Here is an 18,009-nt window from a genome sequence, read left to right on the forward strand (position 1 = left end):
GGGTCAGAGCTTTGTGAGACGTTGGCTGTGAGGGTTTGAGGTGGAGAAAAGAACCGAGCGGCCATATGTATATTGTGGACCTTGGATGACGGAAAGGCCAAGACAGTCTCTCAATATAAAAGCAGAAGCCTATGGGATTGCGTAAGTGAGACCTCGGCCATAAAGTAATGACTACCTACGTTATAGCTGGGGCCAGGATTCCAAGTCCATGTGGCTATGCAACTTTATTTGCCCTGTCGGGCCGATTTTTGGGGTTTCTTTGAACATATTCGCCAAGTTTGTTCAAAATCCTTATATTCAATAACTTGTAGAGTTCAAATGTTGTGTCGAAGAATGATGACGCGTTTGGAACGGTCACGGGACCACCGGCTTTCAGAGCTGGTTATTGACATCATTCGCTGCGTGATGCTACCTGTAGGTACCTAGTGCTTCAACCCTCGGATTATGAGGATTATCTGGGATATTATTCGAGTCGATATTCTTTAGAGATCTTCCTGAGAGTCAATAGCTACTACGGCTCCTATCCGTCTTCTCCCGCTGTCCCAATGCAATCTCACCTTGCAAAAAACAGATGAGGATGCCACCCTTGAAGTTTCCTTTAACTCAAACATCTCATTCCTGGCAAGTAACCTGGTGCTTTAAGAAATCCGGAAGAGTCTCAGATCCACAAGGGTCATTGCACTTGCATCTGCCCCCGATTTAGGCACATGGTCATGCTGGATGAACAATGCGTCATGGATTCATGACAAGTAGGACGTCCACAGATGACAAGTCTGATGGACTATCCCCGTGGGAATGGATCCGAGGTCATATTCACATGAGACCGTCTGAGGATGACGAGCCCCAGTCATGGTGGGTTGCATCAACGGCCATCCCGCTGATTGCTGCTACAACGGGACCGCTCGCCAATATCATGTCAATTGCTGCGCTGGTTACGCCATGGCGAAGCAAAGTTCTCTCACAGGACTCTGATGATGGAAGCCTCCCCCAAGTAGGATATCCAGACCCTCGTTGGTGAGTACAAAGCAAGAAGGTACCCTGAATCAGGTTTATCTAACACCGCGAATAGGGACACTGTCCTAAATGCTATTTCGCTTTTCTGCGGAATCGTGGGCAATGCGTTTTTATTGTTCAATTTCACCCAGATCGTACGCTATATCATAGCTTTGCCTGTGACGATCATTATGTGGTTTCTAGCCTCGGGAATCGTGAGTAATGCCTCTGGTTCTGTATGTCCCAAACCTAACGATGGTTTTAGCTCTGTGGAATTATCATAGCCACATCTATCTATGCTCCTCCGGTAGGCATTGATAGGGTCTACTCGCAGGCTTATTGGAGTGCCGTCATTGCGGCAGTCCTCTATTTTACCTTGAGCCTCATCTTGATGATCAACATGCTAGGCTATTTCCTTGGGAAATACCCACAACATTTCGCGCTGACCTATGAGCAACGAACCTTGATTCTACAAATGACTGCATTGGTAGTTTGGTTATTAATTGGCGCTGCTATTTTCCAGCGAGTGATCGGGATCTCTTTCGGCAATGCATTGTACTTCTCCGATGTCACCGTTCTCACATTAGGGTATGGCGACATAACCCCCAGCACTGCCCTTGGTCGAGGTCTTGTTTGGCCGTATGCAGTGATTGGAATCATTATTTTGGGTCTGGTTGTGGAAAGCATCTTTAAATTCGCTCGCGAGGTTCACTACGACAATGTTATTCGGAGACACATTGAACACAAACGGGAATCCACTTTCGAGCGAGCAATCGGTTTTCACAAGTTCAAATATCCCATTGGGAGACGCCTGAGTGGCGAGAGAGTTATCACCCCTCCGGCTCTCGCTCTCCAAGAATCTAACACCCATCGCCGCCATCGGCATCGGCCGATTCGTAACACCATCGATGCCATTGCCACGGCTCGCCGACCCAGGATCATTGTCATGCGCGAAGAAAAAGATCGGTTTAACGCTATGCGCCGTATCCAGTCTGATACTCTGCGCTTCCGTCGCTGGAACAATTTGATCATTAGCATCGTTGCATTCGGAATAGTGTGGTCCTGCGGAGCAGTGGTGTTTTGGAAATTAGAAGGCTGGACTTACTTTGAATCACTCTACTTTTGCTTCGTCTCCCTTCTAACCATCGGCTACGGTGATTTCACACCGCAGTCGAATGCAGGAAGACCATTCTTTGTGGTATGGTCTCTAATCGCCATCCCAACCATGACCATGCTTATTTCCGAGATGAGCGACACAGTCGTCGCCGGTTTCAAGCGCGGCACCGATGTAGTCGCCGACTATGTGGTCCTTCCTCAATCCAAGGTCTACAAGATATTCTTGGGTCGGATTCCCGGCATTGCTCAGTGCATGAAGTCTCGTGAAGAGAAAAAGCGACGAAAGCGCGGTTTCCCCCTCGAGGGAGCTAATGAATCCGACAACGGTGAACGAGTAGACCCAGAGAACACTGGTGAATCTAATATGCCAAGCGATATCTTGGCCGAGTCTCATCCGCACCCACCCCTCGAGGAACTTGCCCGCGATCCTACCCCACTCGAGCTTGCCAAGCAACTTGCCTTCGCTATTCGCCGCGTCACAAAACAGGCACGGGAAGGAAAGCGGAAACGATATTCCTACGAAGAATGGGTTGAGTTTACCCGGCTTATTCAGTTCACTGATCCGCAAGCTCGGCCACTATCACAGAGAGACCATCAGGTAAGGGAGGAAGACGAATATGGACTTCTCAATTGGGACTGGATCGGTGAGAACAGTCCCATGTTGGCAAAACAGACGGAACCGCAGTGGGTTCTGGATCGGTTGTGTGAAAGCTTGATTCGGTACGTGTCAACTCAAGAGGAGAGTCGGGCCATGAGAGGTGATGCCAATTTGACGGAGGAGGCAACTTTGAGGAAGGAGAGGGACATTGGGTTGGATGAATGAGACTTTGTTCACGAGTACATGTACATAGCTTGTATTACCCTTTTAGCACAGCGAACATATGCTTCCAAAAGAAGAACATCCACGTCTAGTCTTCCGCACGATACATAGGCACCTCTTAGGCCAAGATGTATTTTCCTTTCTGTTTTAGTGCTCACCCTTTGCCGCTCTTTGTTCACTGAGTAAAACTGAAGCCGTAGGCTTGTCTGTAAATGGCCTAGCAGCGGCCGCTAATGACGGCGGGGCCGACGATCCCGGACAGACAAGACAAGTTGACAGCCGCATGAGACTCTTTCTAATCTCGCCAGCTTGTCAATTTCATTGCTAAGCAATCATGCCAGCGGCCGCCACTTCGAAGGCCCCTAATGTATGCGCCAACTGCAAGACTCGCAAGAAACGATGTGACAAGTCTCTGCCACGCTGTCGCTACTGTGCCAAGTATCATGCTGCTGCTTCTACACCACCCGACGGCCGGAATGCGCGCTGATACACTAGCGCCTGCAGTCATAATCTACCCTGTCTGTATCAGACCTCGAATCATAGGCCGCGACATCGATCAATCGCAGATTCCGTCCTTGCCTCCGCAACCAGGCCCCTGTCCCCCAGTGGCCTTCGAAAAAGCGCTGGCGCTCTGCGAGCTAGCAACCTTGTTAGTGCCTCGACGCAACTATTCCTCGCATGCAGCCCGCACATTCCCGACGGCGTGCCGGGCTCAGCGGTCGAGCCCACACTGTGTGTCCAGGCTCAGCGGCTACTCGAAACTATGGGGCTGTATCTTGATGAAATCAGTGTCCGATACTTCCAGGGTATTCACACATTCGTGCCCATCATCTCCCGACGGCGGTTCCATACCCACCTCCTCTCTTTTGGGGCCAATCCGCAGGCTGACTTCGCCTTACTCCTTCTATGCATGGCGTTACTCATCTACTCCGCAGACTCGCCCGACCATTTAGGGCAGCAAGGAGGGCACCGTGTCGAATATCTGACACTCTACACTGCCACCAAGTCCTTCATGGCTCAAGCACAAGCACTCTGCGCGCCCACAACCCACCTCGTTCAAGCCGGCGTGCTGTTGGCGGTGTACGAGTATGCCCATGGTTATCCGGAGCGGGCTTTCGTGACCATCGGAAGCTATACGCGGATGGCGTATGCAGCCCGGCTTCGATCCACCCCCTCCCTGACCAGAACTGATCCGCTGCGGACCGATTGGACCGCAGAAGAAGAGGCTATTAATACCTGGTGGGGAATCCGGATATGTGAGCGGTACGTACTCGGTTCTCTCTACTGCATGTGACGGTTAGTCGACTACGCGATTATCGGCCGACGGCGGCATAGAACGTTCCTGTGTGAGCTAGCGATTGTGAATCAGCCATTGGGGTCCGTGATGCCCGCCAGCGATGATCGTCTACCACTCGAACCCGCAATTCTAGACCAGAGGAATTTCCCTACGGCGCTCACATCTGGCCTCGCGATCCAGGCCCTGAACTCTCCCCAGGTTGGTGGCTTCGGGCGAGCCGCTCAAGCGGCATGGCTTCTGGATGGGGTGCTGTAGGCGCTATCCATGGCGGATCCAGACCAGAAACACGCACATCTAACTGAATGCGATCGGACACTGCAGTCGTTTCTGGCTGTTATAATGCAGCAACACGGGGGCAACTATAGAGTACTTTGTGTCCCGATCGCTCTAACGATCCGGTCTGTCCCCCCACCTCATGATTTCATCTCTCAAAATAAGCGATTTAATTTGACGGGGACGCATAGTGCATTGTTTCTTCTCCATTGGCATCTCCTTGACCAACGTCCCCGAGACTCCCCGAGGGCCTATGACTCAAGCAATAGTTCCCACCAGGCCCTGGACACAATCACTAAAATGGTCATTGACATCGCCACCGCGCACGAACACCTCCCCATTAGTCAAATCGATCACCTTCCCCCTAGCTGCCTGTATATCGTTCGAGCGGCGCTGAAAAAATATCAATGACTATCAATCAGCGACCCCGGATTCTCAGCTGCAAGCTTCACTCAACCAATTCCAAGCGCGGTGGTGCGCATCGTCAGCGGGATGAATTACAGCTTTGAAGAGAAAGCGAGGATAGAGAGCATGGTACGGGTAGACGAGTAAGAAGAAAAGAGGTGCTTGCTAGTACGATCTCATCAATGCACCTGGGCAGTATCTCCAGCAATTGACCTTCCTCTCATACGAATATCACGTAACGAGGAAAATATTTGAAGGCTTCGACCAATTTGTGGCCTTGCTTTGGCCCCTAGATTATTTTTGTCTTGGATTTCCAAACATTGGCTTTAACGCTTGAAATCGGTCGAGTATTTGACGAACTGAGGGAGTACCACTAGCATACATCCAATGCAACTCTCAAAATCTCGCGGTTTGAGTATATAAACCTTATAATCCGGGAGACAAAGATGGGGATCCACGCAAACTACATCGATCCGACGCAATTCCTGCTGTCGGCCGCCGCTAAAACTAAAAGCGCCGGCAACGGCCGTCAACGGATACAGTCCTAAGTCCATCACAGAGAAAGTTGAGGCTAGTAAACACTGGAATTTTTGTATTAGACATCCTCACGCTACTAGACATCACATAGAGATTAGAGCAATTTGAATGATTTCTCAACTCCCATCACAACAATCCCCATATTCAGTAGAAACAGCAACCCCCATTTCGAACCTAATATGTACCGGTCATGACGGACAAGCGACCACCGTCGGTAGTGAGGATTAATCCATTCGAGTAGCTGCCTGCCCGACTTGTCAGAAACAGAATGGCACCGGCCATTTCCTCATCTCCTCCGAAACGGCGGGCTGGGATGAAGCGATCATCCTCGAAGGTCTCTTCCTCGGGGTTGCGGCTTGAAATAAGAACCGATGATAGCTCCGAGGGGTAGACTAAATAATCGCCTGCATTAGTATAGGGATGGGTCCAGGTGTAAGAAGAGAGAAACATACTGCCAGGAGCAATGGCGTTGACGCGAATGCCAAACCTGGCCAGCTGGGTACTAGCATGCTTCGCCACCTGCATGATCGCCACCTTGCTAGTCAGATACGGTGGCGACGAGGTCTAGTGGCGGCTGAAGGCCGAGACACTTGTCGTGAAGATAACTTGGCTCTGAATCGAGGGCACATCGCTGCCCGTCTTCAGGGGCTTGCCGAACCCGCCATCCAAGGCGTTTTGCGTTCCTGCATCGAGCAATTCGAGGAAGGCAGTCATTGTGAAGAAAGCAGCAGTGATATTGAGGTTGAGAGCTTTGGTCATGCCTTCCATCGAGAAATTGGTGAATAGAGATTCGCGCAAGTCTGGTAGAGAGGCTGCCGGGTTGAACCGTACGGGGGGTCCGATGCTGCCAGAATTGGCGACAACAACGTTAACATAGCCCACTTCCGACTTGACTCGATTCACAGCCGTCTGAAGGTCTGCTTTGGAGGTCACATCGGCTTGGTGGGGGATGACAACATCGGGATATTCGGCAGCGGCCTTCTCGAGAACTTCCAGTCGACGGCCTAGAATGTAAACCTTGTGGGCACCGTTGGCAGCCAGGGCCCGGGTCATAGTCAGACCAATGCCTGTAAAATTAGATGAGGATTGCTAATACAATGAAGAGGGAATTAAGAAGACTTACCACTGCCACCGCCGGTAATAACAGCCACAATGCCATCCACCCGGAAGATGTTGATGGAGTCCACAGATGTAGCCATGTTTGATCGAGCAAGCGACATATTAAAAGGCGAGATAGTTCTAAGAATATCACAGAATATTGCAGATACCAGGAAGATTCAATGTTTTAGCTGAATGTTATTTCTATCCAACGGACAAGCTTATATATATCATATTCACTTGGGGGTATGAGTAGTGCTCAGACTACACATCTAAGAAGCATGGTTGGTAATCTCATCTGGACAAAGGAACCCAAACCTCCAATATCGTCTGTGTTCCAGGCTTTTGTCCTTATACCCTCGGCCTAATTATAACCCCCTCTCGATCGGGAAATTCACATAGAGGGCCTAGGATCCGGCATACACTACAACATATATATACGATGAAGTGGGATATAGTTTGGTTTGGTCAGGGTCATCATGGGGACCTCCCATTCTTGCTGGTGTAAGCTAAAAAAAATAACTAGAATAAGAAGGGCGAACTGATGGGACTGCCGGACCTAAATCAAGAAATACTAAGTACTCATTTGCAGGCCTTGGGCAATGAGTCCGGTTAGAAGATTCACAGTCGTACTCCTTTTCAAGAGCACAATGAAGGGTACGTCGACCTCGAATGTGCGGAAAATAAACGTTCGAAACTCGGCAGCCAGCATAGAATCCAAGCCGAAGTCGCCCAGAGGCCGATCTGCTTCCAGCTCACTCTCCGGCAGAAGGATAAGATTGGAGAGCTTCTTCGATACAACACCCCGAAGTGTATCAAGGATATATTCTGTATCTTGGTTGTCGCGCAGCGCTCGTGCGATCTCCCCAGGGAGATGCGCCGCTGCGCTATGCGTCTCGCGCTCGCCCGCGGCGCAGCGAGAAAAGGACGCAGTGAACAATGCAGCTCGAGGATCGGCAAAGACATGATTGTCTCCCTCGAATCCCCGTTCCCGTTGCCCCTGGAGACCAATGAATTCCACCCCGGTGAGAAGGTGGCTGCCCGCCAGATGATCGTACCGAGAGTCCCACGTAGATGGTATTTGGTTTACAAGGGCCATGTTCATGATCTGGATCAGTTCGTCTTCGTTGATGGGGTGGATCCCTTTGCGCTTCATGAGGGCCTCGATGTCGGGGTGCTCGTGCAAATATCCCACTTCCGAAATCATCCCGTAGCCAATGGAGATGGCCGGCAGCCCGAGACGGTTGCGATAACGGGCGAAAGCGTCCAAGAAGGAGTTGGCAGCGCAGTAGTTGCTTTCAGTCGCTGTGCCCACGGTCCCAGAGATGGACGAGGTCATGACGAAAAAGTCCAGCTGGGCGTCTCGACCCTGGCTCAACGCATTGTGAAGATTCCAAGTGCCCTGAACCTTAGGGCCGATGGTAGTGTGCCATGCGCTGTGCGGCATATCACTCCAGAGGGCCTCGCTGAGTGCCATGGCCGCCTGGATCACGCCACCAATGGGACAATCCGCGGCTTCCAGCGCTCGTTCGACATCCTCGTACCGGCAAACATCCCCCCGGATCACTGTGACGTGGGCTCCTTGGGCTCGTAGATCATCGACTATTTCCTTTGCCTGAGGCCTATCGGCACCGGATCGACCTAGAAAGATGAATCGTCGAGCACCGCAAGATATCATCCACTTAGACAGACTGCGACCTAGCCCGCCCAGGCACCCGACCATGAGGTAGCACTTTTGGGCACTAAAGGCAGTTTCATACTTCGTCGGGATCACCCTTATTTTGATGTTCGGATCCTGGAACGATACGGTCACTTTGCCCATTCGCGTGCCTAGGGAGAAGTGCCTGAAAGCATCGGTAATATCTGACGAGTCGAATGTCTTGATTGGGAAACACGGCCCACAGATCTTGGATCTCACTAGATCCAGACTCTCTGTAAGCAGGGCTTTCCAGAGTTGATGGTAGGATTTCTTGTTAGAGTGATAGAGATTAGACAGGTCAAATGCCATGAAGGAGACATTGCGACCAAACGTGGACATATCCAGAACACCATGATCAAGGATGTCACGTTTCCCAATCTCTATGAAGCGGCCAAAGTCGGCACATGCTTCAAAGCTGCTGCGCAGAAGATCACCGGTAAGAGAGTTCAGAACCACGTCAACTCCCTGACCAGAAGTGGCTTTCATAATGGCAGGGAGGAAGGATGAATCGCGCGAGCTAAAAATGTGCGCTGGATCCAGATCATACTTCTCGATGAGGAATAACTTTTTAGATTCGTTTCCGACTGTGGCAAAGATCTATCGAGTGAGTTAGTTAATTCGAACTTACCGCTGGATCTGCAGAAATACGACCTTTGCCCCGAGATGCTTCGCGTATTGGATTGCCGCAATCCCAACGCCCCCGGCAGCGGAATGAATGAGGACGGTCTAATCTATATTAAGCCCAGCTCATGCGAGTGAAGAACCACGGCGACATACCTCCCCTGGTTGCAGATTCGCCCGGTGCTTCAGTCCATAAATAACCGTCGAAAACACAATCGGAATAGTGGAGGCCGTCTACACGCATGAGCTTCTGCTTTCATGTCGAGACTCGATCACTTACCGTAAAGTCCTCCTCGTCGCTCAGTTTACACACTGCCCAATGTGGGAAGCGCTCGACAGTTGCGAAATGGCCGGGGGCCATTGCAACTACACGATCACCAGCCTTAAACTCGGAAACGCTCTCTCCCACAGCAGTAATAACACCGGCGCATTCACACGAGCATGATGCATCCTTGGTGTCCACTTTGGCGCTTATGGCATACAGATCCTATTTCTTGTTATTAACGCCGCTAATGGATCCTCGCATGCATGAGAGCTACCTTTGCGTTCATGCCTACACTCTTCACGCCGATTTCCACATCATCTGGGTGTAACGCGGTTGGATACTCCTTCTGCACAAAATGGATCGTGTCCATTTGTCCCGGGTCCTTGATACCTAATTCGCAACGCCCGGAAGTTGCTAGAGGAAGCTCAATGGTTTTCTTATTTTGCTTGAGACGGAAGGTTTCGTTGAGACGCTCGTCCGGTTCCCAGCGAGAGATATGAAGGACGCCATCTCGTTGCGCGAATTCAAGGTCCGGCTCCGGTTCATGGATCAGTCGGTCCAAAACACTGACGATGCTGTACAGTGTGTCGGGAGATGATGCTGATTTATCGTCCAAATCTAGAACCGCAAATTGAAGGGAAGGCTGTTCGAGCATAAGCGCACGGGAGAGTCCCAGAACTGGCGCAAAGTCGGGGTTTTCTCCCTCCACGAAGCCACCATTGACGACCCATAAAATCATGGCTACACGATCGGTAATACTTTTCACCTGTGCCATTTCACCCTCCTCAATCCTGCTTAGAAGAGGCTGCTGCTGTTCTAGGGTAGATATGACAAACGATCGGTCCGGAACGGTCTCGATGGTGACCTGGGACAAACCAACAATATTGACTACGGATCCTAAATGTTCTTGTAAGACCCTTTGGAGATGTAAATCTAGACGTGTTATGTTGTGATCTCGGGTCACCTGCATACTTGTCAGAAATATACATGATGGAAGGCCATCAAAAGAGCTCACCACGATTGTCGGGGGTTTGTCGACCTTCCCCTTGCTAGCCAGGCCCCCCATAGTCGCAACTGTTACAGGAAACGAACCACCTCCTTTAATGACCTTCGTCCAACTGACATCATCACTGAGTGCATTCCCAATCATGATCACAGTTGCTCCTGATGTGAGCCAGCTGGAAATGGCCGGCGTCCAGAGATCAACCTATTGCATATCAGCGTCAAGTCAAAGCTGTGAAAAGTCAAACATACTGAAGGGACGATAACTATATCAAACTTCCTTTCCTGTGGAATCCCGGCTGGGAGCTCTGGTTTCTGCTCATCTGCAGTCTCCGAGAAAACCTCCCCACCAACTAGATCATTGTCTGCAAAGACTCCTCGACAATAAGTGTTATACCTTTGGAAAGAGGAGTCGACACGTAAGAGCCCACGAATAATCTCCGCTATCCGGGTTTGGTGACCAAGTTCGAGAATATTGCTATTACACCGCTGGTGACAGGCCAAATCTAGGGCACCAATCAAGGGCAACATGTCCTCATCAGCCAATTCCTTGGAGCCATAGTTCTGTCCAAACCAGTTCAGATACTCATCAAGACCTAAGCTTGTTAGCGCAGAGAGATCCGGCTTCCATGTAGCTCTCATGAGAGGATTGCGTTGCTCGGTGGTTTCCGTCTGTCTGTTCCCTTGGTAGGCAATACAACGAGCCTGACCCATCCTGATCAAGACCTGACCAGACGAATTGTATAGCTCTGCATTGATTTTCACCGTTCCAAATCCTACACTCTCCGACTGCGTGTCAATGCACCATGGCTTGTCGGTGTTCATGTCGAGAGCCGACGGAGGGGAGATGTAAACCGAGTCCATCGCAACAGGGACGGTGGCCCGGAGCTTACTTACCCAGCCACTAGTAGTCGCAATGAAAGCCGTTTGTAGCATTGCATCTATGGAAATTGGATGTGCAATGTATTGACCAAACATTTTTCCCCGCTGGAGATGTGTAGTGGCTGCTGCTACGTGCGCCGTGCGTGCGCGATCTCGGAAGACCTCCTCCATGACAGCAAACTTGGGACCCCAGTTGAGCCCTTCTTGAGTGAACTTGTCATACCAGACACGGACCGCATCCTGTTGCATCTTAGATCTGTCAAGCTTAATCTGTCGAGTTGTCCGTGGCGAGGTTTCGGCTAGACGGACAGCCGCGTTCATATGCAACGTCGTCTGGGAATCACTGTCGACAGAGACCACATCAAATCTCCACCATTTATCTGAATTCGTCGTGTTGGAAATCTTCATCGAACGCATCTCGGTAAAAATCTCCACTGTTGGCCTTCGCTCGGGATCCATGTCGAGAGCTTTGATGAAGTTCAGATCCCGAAGTTCCACACCAGGACAATCTTCCAGCTGCAGACCTGCAACCTGGCACATCGCCTCGACTGCCATCGCAATATATGCAGCGGCGGGGAATACCACCGACGGGCCCAGGCAATGATGCGTAAGCCATTCATCTTCATTGAGGCTCAATACATTTCGCCACGTCACTCCTGCGGTGCTCCCTCCCGACACTTGGGACCCGAGGAGATCGTGCCGGGGGTATTTGCGATGACGGAACTCGATACTGGCGCGAGGCTCAGACCACAAGGTGGGAGAACTGTAGTCCCAGGGATAAGGAGGCAAATCAACCAAGACAGTCTGTCTATCCGCAAACATCTTGTGGTATTGAATCTCATCGTGTCCATGCAAGAACAGTGAGCCGACAAGCTGAAGGGTAGTCAACCAAGCATCCTGGTCACGTATGAGAGAGGGATTATAAATATAGTGACTTTGTTCGAGTGTCGAGGCATTCTGCTTGATGGGGAGCTGTAAAGCCGAGTGCGGACCAAGTTCTACCAGATGGCAACTGCCACGTACCAGGATAGTTCTAATCGCCTCATCAAATTGGACTGGAGATTCGAGGTTTGTACGCCAATATGCGGGCATCCCAACCTGATTTGTACTTACCAGCCCACCAGTCACACTGGAAATCATGACCACTGATGACGGACCATTCACAGCGCCATTTGCGTCGTGGTTGCCATTAGTTGTATCCCAGTAGCGCTGGAGTAAGGACTCATATTTTGACCCCAAAATCTTCATATGGTGCGAGTGGTACGCTTTACCTCCGGTCTTTAGCTTTCGAGCCCAAATATCCTTTTCTTCGAATGTCTTAAGAAGCTCCTTGACGGCAACTGTATCTCCACTCACGGTCGTGCTCTCTGGCGAGTTCGTACAAGCAACGGTAACAGACTCTCTCAACCCACATTGCTCGATTATCGCCTCGGTCTGATCTTTCCCAAGTCCCACAGCAGCCATTGAACCCTCAGTGGAGTCCTCGGAGACAGCATTTCCGCGGAAGAAAGACGAAAAGATGGCTTGCCGGGCATCAATAGCCCCGGCCGCATACGCTGCTCCTATCTCGCCGGAAGAGTGGCCCGTCACCATCTTTGGCAGAGCACCCCAATCTTTGAGTAGGTCCGTCAGCGCAATTTGCACCGCCGTACATAATGGCTGTGATATTTCAGCGGCGTTTATATCACAGTTCTCATCACCTCGCAGAACACCCTCGAGTGTCCAGGCGGGCGCATGTTTTGGATCAAGGGCTCGGAGGCAAGAGTCAAGATAGCCTATGGTCTTTCTAAACACACGGCTATGGCCCAGAAGCTGTTTGCCCATCCCAGCCCACTGTGCGCCCTGTCCAGTGTAAACAAAGACCAACGGGAATGGTCCCTCAATGTTAGAATCTTTCAGGTTCAGGGTCGCCATATTGAGCCCCTTATCCAGGCTTGCTTGAGATTCAATAAGGAAGCCACGAGTAGCCATCTTGGAGCGACGACAGCTCAACGTAAAAGCTAGATCATCGATTCGAATCTGCCGAGCTGAGTGGGAGACGAAATCAGCTAAGTTACTAGCCATCTGTTTGAGGGATGCCTTCGATCGAGCCGAAAGAGGTAACAGATAGAGCCTCCCTGCATTTTTGCCTACCAGCGGATCCCTACAGCGGTTGGTCAATAGGTCCGTCTGTACTGCTTCCAGAATTGCATGGCTATTTGAGCCCCCGAAACCAAACGAATTGACCGAGGCTCGCGGGACCTGAGATACCGGCCACGGTTGATTGGCAGTAACAATGTCCACGTTCCATTCCTTTAGCTTGATGCTCGGGTTAATCGCTTTAACCCCGGCCGTCGCAGGGACTAACCCATTTTCGAGCGCCAAGGTGACTTTGATTAGGCTTGAAAGACCGCTGGCTCCTTCGCTGTGACCAACATTCGGCTTGATTCCTCCAATGAGGGTCGGCCGTCCCGTCTGATGACGAAAAACATCGGCTATGGCCTCGACCTCCATAGGATCACCGACCTTGGTGCCGGTCCCATGCGCCTTCCGCTGTCAGTATGGTGATCTGTCAGCATTTGGAGAAGCTTACCTCGACGTAGTCCGTGTCTCCCAGGTCCAGACCCGCCCGACGATACGCCGCTCGAATAACAGCCTTTTGCCCTTCCACACTGGGCTGGACAATTCCTGGTGTCCGTCCATTCCTGGGGGTTACGATTAGCATTTAGACCTACCACCGGAGTAAGAAGACTCACCCGTTGACAGAGGTTCCTCGAATAATTGAGCGAATGGGATCTCCATCTCTCAATGCATCACTAAGCCGCTTCAGATATACAGCGGACACACCCTCCGCTCTACCATATCCGTTGGCTGATTCATCGAAGGTATGGCATATCGAGTCAGGCGATAAAATCCCCGCTTTCACGGCAATCATCTGCTGCTCCGGAGACTGGATGAGGTTTGCAGCGGCCACCACGGCCGCGTCACAGTCCCGTGCATCCAGGGCCAAACAGGCCGAATGCAGCGCATACAAGGACGACGAACAAGCTGTATCAACCACATGGGACGGACCACGTAGATCGAGGCAATGTGTAATCCGATTCGCCAGCACGGTCAATCCCGATCCCGTAGCACTATACCGGGAAAAGTACTCTGGGTCTTTGTACTGCATGTTCAAGAAATCGTTGGTGAAGTTGCCGACATACACGCCGGTGTTTGAGCCCTGTATTGTTTCCAATGGCACACCGGCATTCTCCAACGCCTCGTAGGTTACTTCGAGGAGCTTCCTTTGCTGGGCGTCCATGGATGTGGCTTCGAGATTGTTAATCCCAAAGAACGCATTTTCGAAGGCGCGGATGTCCTCCTGAATAAAGTATCCACCGGTCGAATTGATACTTCCTGGTCGCTCGGCATCCGTGTGATAATATGCCGCTGCATTGTAGCGCTCTGATGGAACGGCACAATGGCCCGTCTCGTTCTTGACAAGCAATTCCCACAGTTTGGATGGGGATGAGGCTTTCCCCGGTAATCGGCATCCTAATGCATATGTGAGTACACCGGATTCGATGAATATTTAGCGCTCCTACCTATGCCCACGATTGCGATTGGTTCGCATTGGCGTGCAGGAGTCCATTCTGGGTGCTCCATTCTGCTAACGTTCAAAACAGAAGTGTCTTGTCGGAACCTCGAGTGGATTAAAGAAGGGCCTACAATTGAAGTGTCATTATTTCCGTGCGTGAAATGTCTGTTATTCTCTTATGCCACACTCGGTAGATTCGGCGGCAAACACTGTGGGGTGTGATATGTGATATCTACACTTGATGCAGTAGTGAATACGCTAATGATAATTGTGAGGTATGTGGATCGGGCTGTTTAATCCAATTGGACTGGCGATCTTCCTCATTTCCACAGCGCAAAACAAGGAACTCCATCGTTCCTTCCGGCCCAGAGCTAAGGCCACCAGCCGTGTCTCGGAAATAACGTGCTCATGCAGAAAGCAATATGGCCCACTACTCCGTCGGCCGGTGATTCTATCTTGATTAGGTACTTCGTACGTGCATGTCGGGCCAAGACGCTCGTGGGTGATTATCCTTACACTAACGCCTTTGCTTTATTGTTGCATTGCCTCGTCTCCTTTTTGTCTCAGGTCTGTACTCCCCCATTTATACCCATGATTAGGCCAATTCTCCTTCAGATCCGAGACATCGCGGATCTAACATGTCTTCCGCAGAGTCTGATGGTAACCGACAGCCGGGGCTCATCGCCCTTTGTGTCGTGATGCTCATCTTGGCTGTAGTATCGGTCGCCCTCCGATGCTGGTCCATCTGGGGCTCGCCCACCCACAAGTTTGGTTATGACGACGCATTTGCCATCCTGACATTGGTGCGTTCCCCAGAGGCGTTTTCCTCGACTTGACACAAAAGACTATGTGGTAACCCTTGCAGCCTTTCATTATCGCCGAATCAGCCCTTATATTCTACTGGATCTCCCTGGGGTTAGGCCGTCATTCAGCCACATTACCCATCAGCAATCAACTAGAGGGCCCCAAGATTGTCTTCGCCGCCGCCTACTTATACGATGCATGCATTACCTTGCCCAAGTTATCGGTGCTCTGCTTCTACGACCGAGTGCTCAGACGTGGAGCCAGCTGGCTCCGCCCTACGATCTGGGTGGTCGGTACGCTTTGCGTTTGCTGGCTGATCGGGGCCTGGTTGGCGACCACCTTCCAGTGTACGCCCATAGATGCCTCCTGGGAAGTCGTCCCCAACGCCAGATGCTTCAAGCAGTGGAAATTCTTTACTGGGACTGCTGCGCCCAGCGCGATCCTGGATTTGATCATCCTGTTAATCCCGCTGCCACTTCTATGGTCGTTGCACATGACCAAGGCGAAAAAGGTCTTGTTAACTGGCCTTTTTATTTGCGGTTACTCGTAAGTTCTCTCTAGAACATCAAACGCGGTTCATCAGGAGCTTGCTAACCAGCATCGACACCTGCCAGAGTGGTCATCGTGTCTGTCGGTCGCCTCATTACTCTCCTCAAGGCCGGCTCGGCCTTGGAAGCCGATCTGACTTGGAGCACCATCGAATATATCTGTTGGGTGCAGTGTGAAGGCCCGATCTCTCTCATGTCCGTCTGCCTCCCTAATATTATGGAACTCGCACGCCGCCTAAGACGCAGGAATATGCAACAGAGCACCGGTGCATTGTCATTGTCTGTGAGCAAGCAAACGGCGTCGGACTTGTTAAGTTGCAACCGATCATTCCGTCCCATCGAAGAAGATAGAGAGGCCATCCTGATGGACATGCACTCGGGTACTCCGAACAGATATCACACTCAAATGACCATCGACGCCACACGATCGGTCTCGGAGCGGGATAGTGTCTGATGGATCGCAGGCATGTATGTCTCTTGCTACTTTTATGGCGCATGTCTGCCCTCCCCTAAATAAAATGGAAAAAAACCAGTGAAAGAAGATGAATACATTGAATGACTGAATTTCTAAGCTTAAAGGAGGATCATAAACAGTAAATTTATAGTGCAAGCCGTTCTATTCTCGGCCATTTGAATCAGATAGTCCTCTACTCCGCCACCCCCAGTTCCTTCAACAGGTCCGCTTGGATGTCGTGTAAAAACTCCGTCATCTGCCCCGGGGTGTGGAAAGCTTCGTTATACACCAGCCGCAGAGTCAACTGATCACGGAATGTCCACACAAAAACCACACCTTGGCGCGAAATTATTTCCACGCCCACCCCAGCATGCGTGATGCTAATCCCACGCTCCGGGGCTCCATATTCGCGCTCCAGATATTTCTCCATAATCCCCATGCTACTGATATCGATATCACTAGGCGGCTCTGTGGGAGCTGGCAGGTTCTTCATCACCTCCACCAAAGTGGACGCATACTCCCGATGTGCCTGGAGATATTCACTACTAATGCCCTTCTCATACTCCGCCTGATACATGCGGGCATTCTCCTCCCAGGTCCGGGAGGCATCGACCCGCGCCAACCAGCCGGACGTGTATAGCCCCGATGCTGCTGCGGGGGTCGAGTACGGTTCGGGCAGATACGGCCGCAGCGACTGTTTGATGGTGCTGGTGTAGTGGCGGCCCTGGTGTTCGGCGATCGCGTGCCGGAAGTTGGCTGCGGCCAGACTGGCATGCACGGCGGCTGTCATCCCGATGCCGCGTGCTTTTGCGGCCGATACAGCGGCGGACGTGGCGGCGGGTGAGAACATGAGTTCGGCGGCCCGTGTGCCGGAGGGCACGGTCGCGGCATCCCCGGTATAGGGCACCCCGAGAGCGCCCGCCGCCAGGGCAAAGGTACCGACTGCCCCGTGGGCGACAGCCTTCTGCTCGTCAGTTGCTGTGAGGGGCATGTTGCCCGCCTCTTCGACTGGTGGCGCCAGCCGTGTGACCTCCAATCCCCATTGGAAGGAATCGAACGGGTCTGGCAGCTTCCCCAAGAGGAGGGTGTCAGCGTGCGAGACCATCAGGTCTACCAGCTGGCCGAGGAGGAGCAGGCCACCGACTCCATCCATGCGCCAGTGCGCGGTGTGCAGGAGCAGTTCACTCGACTGGGGGACATAGTACAGCCGGGCGTCGGCAGCTGGTGCGATGGTGGGGATCACCTCGTCGGCGGACTCCGCGTTGCCCTCCACGGTAAATGTCTGCGATGTCCATTCTTTAAGAGCATCGGCAGAGTCAGGAACCGCGTAGATAGCATTAGAGTTGGAGTCCGGATGCGCAGCTAGACTGGGGTGCTGGAAGCGCAAATGCAACCAACTGTAGCGGATGAGATCTGGTAGAAGGTCAGGCGAGTCCGACAAGGCTGTGAATGCCCCACGAGGACTGATAGTGACCGTGTAGTTGATAGCCCAGTGTTCACGACCGAGCGGGTGGCCGGGATCGCTGACCAGTTTGATGAACACCTCGTTTGGGCCAAGTGGCCGGGTGAAGGTATTCACCGACTGCTTAGCTGTTGTCCATGGCATATTGAGGCGATTATTGCTGGGTGATCGATG

The 18,009-nt window shown here is 51.7% G+C and overlaps 6 protein-coding genes across 6 annotated transcripts; 3 read left to right on the plus strand and 3 right to left on the minus strand.

Moving 5' to 3' along the window:
- Window positions 1-727: 727 nt before the first annotated feature.
- On the plus strand, window positions 728-2,932 carry N7447_007608 (potassium channel family protein; the record flags this gene model as incomplete). The annotated part of the gene is made up of 3 exons (XM_057231870.1): window positions 728-1,014; window positions 1,070-1,208; window positions 1,259-2,932. 3 exons carry the CDS (start codon window positions 728-730, stop codon window positions 2,930-2,932), a joined length of 2,100 nt encoding a protein of 699 aa, XP_057083635.1.
- A 331-nt stretch (window positions 2,933-3,263) lies between these two features.
- N7447_007609 (fungal specific transcription factor domain-containing protein) lies at window positions 3,264-4,481 on the plus strand (the record flags this gene model as incomplete). Its single annotated transcript, XM_057231871.1, has 3 exons — window positions 3,264-3,296; window positions 3,459-4,185; window positions 4,231-4,481. The coding sequence occupies 3 exons, from the start codon at window positions 3,264-3,266 to the stop codon at window positions 4,479-4,481; spliced, it is 1,011 nt and encodes a 336-aa protein (XP_057083636.1).
- Window positions 4,482-5,615: 1,134 nt separating this feature from the next.
- Window positions 5,616-6,640, minus strand: N7447_007610 (SDR family NAD(P)-dependent oxidoreductase; the record flags this gene model as incomplete). The annotated part of the gene is made up of 4 exons (XM_057231872.1): window positions 5,616-5,833; window positions 5,894-6,005; window positions 6,048-6,508; window positions 6,565-6,640. The coding sequence occupies 4 exons, from the start codon at window positions 6,638-6,640 to the stop codon at window positions 5,616-5,618; spliced, it is 867 nt and encodes a 288-aa protein (XP_057083637.1).
- A 473-nt stretch (window positions 6,641-7,113) lies between these two features.
- Window positions 7,114-14,635, minus strand: N7447_007611 (type I polyketide synthase; the record flags this gene model as incomplete). Its single annotated transcript, XM_057231873.1, has 10 exons — window positions 7,114-8,835; window positions 8,887-8,964; window positions 9,016-9,093; window positions 9,140-9,346; window positions 9,399-10,088; window positions 10,140-10,331; window positions 10,379-13,534; window positions 13,581-13,692; window positions 13,744-14,524; window positions 14,575-14,635. 10 exons carry the CDS (start codon window positions 14,633-14,635, stop codon window positions 7,114-7,116), a joined length of 7,077 nt encoding a protein of 2,358 aa, XP_057083638.1.
- A 570-nt stretch (window positions 14,636-15,205) lies between these two features.
- Window positions 15,206-16,373, plus strand: N7447_007612 (uncharacterized protein; the record flags this gene model as incomplete). Its single annotated transcript, XM_057231874.1, has 3 exons — window positions 15,206-15,370; window positions 15,433-15,917; window positions 15,986-16,373. The coding sequence occupies 3 exons, from the start codon at window positions 15,206-15,208 to the stop codon at window positions 16,371-16,373; spliced, it is 1,038 nt and encodes a 345-aa protein (XP_057083639.1).
- A 193-nt stretch (window positions 16,374-16,566) lies between these two features.
- Window positions 16,567-17,979, minus strand: N7447_007613 (uncharacterized protein; the record flags this gene model as incomplete). The annotated part of the gene is made up of 1 exon (XM_057231875.1): window positions 16,567-17,979. The coding sequence occupies one exon, from the start codon at window positions 17,977-17,979 to the stop codon at window positions 16,567-16,569; it is 1,413 nt and encodes a 470-aa protein (XP_057083640.1).
- Between the last annotated feature and the right edge of the window lie 30 nt (window positions 17,980-18,009).

The sequence above is a fragment of the Penicillium robsamsonii genome (assembly GCF_028829455.1).
Source record: "Penicillium robsamsonii strain IBT 29466 chromosome Unknown utg000004l_segment0_segment0, whole genome shotgun sequence".
Lineage (NCBI taxonomy): Eukaryota > Fungi > Ascomycota > Eurotiomycetes > Eurotiales > Aspergillaceae > Penicillium > Penicillium robsamsonii.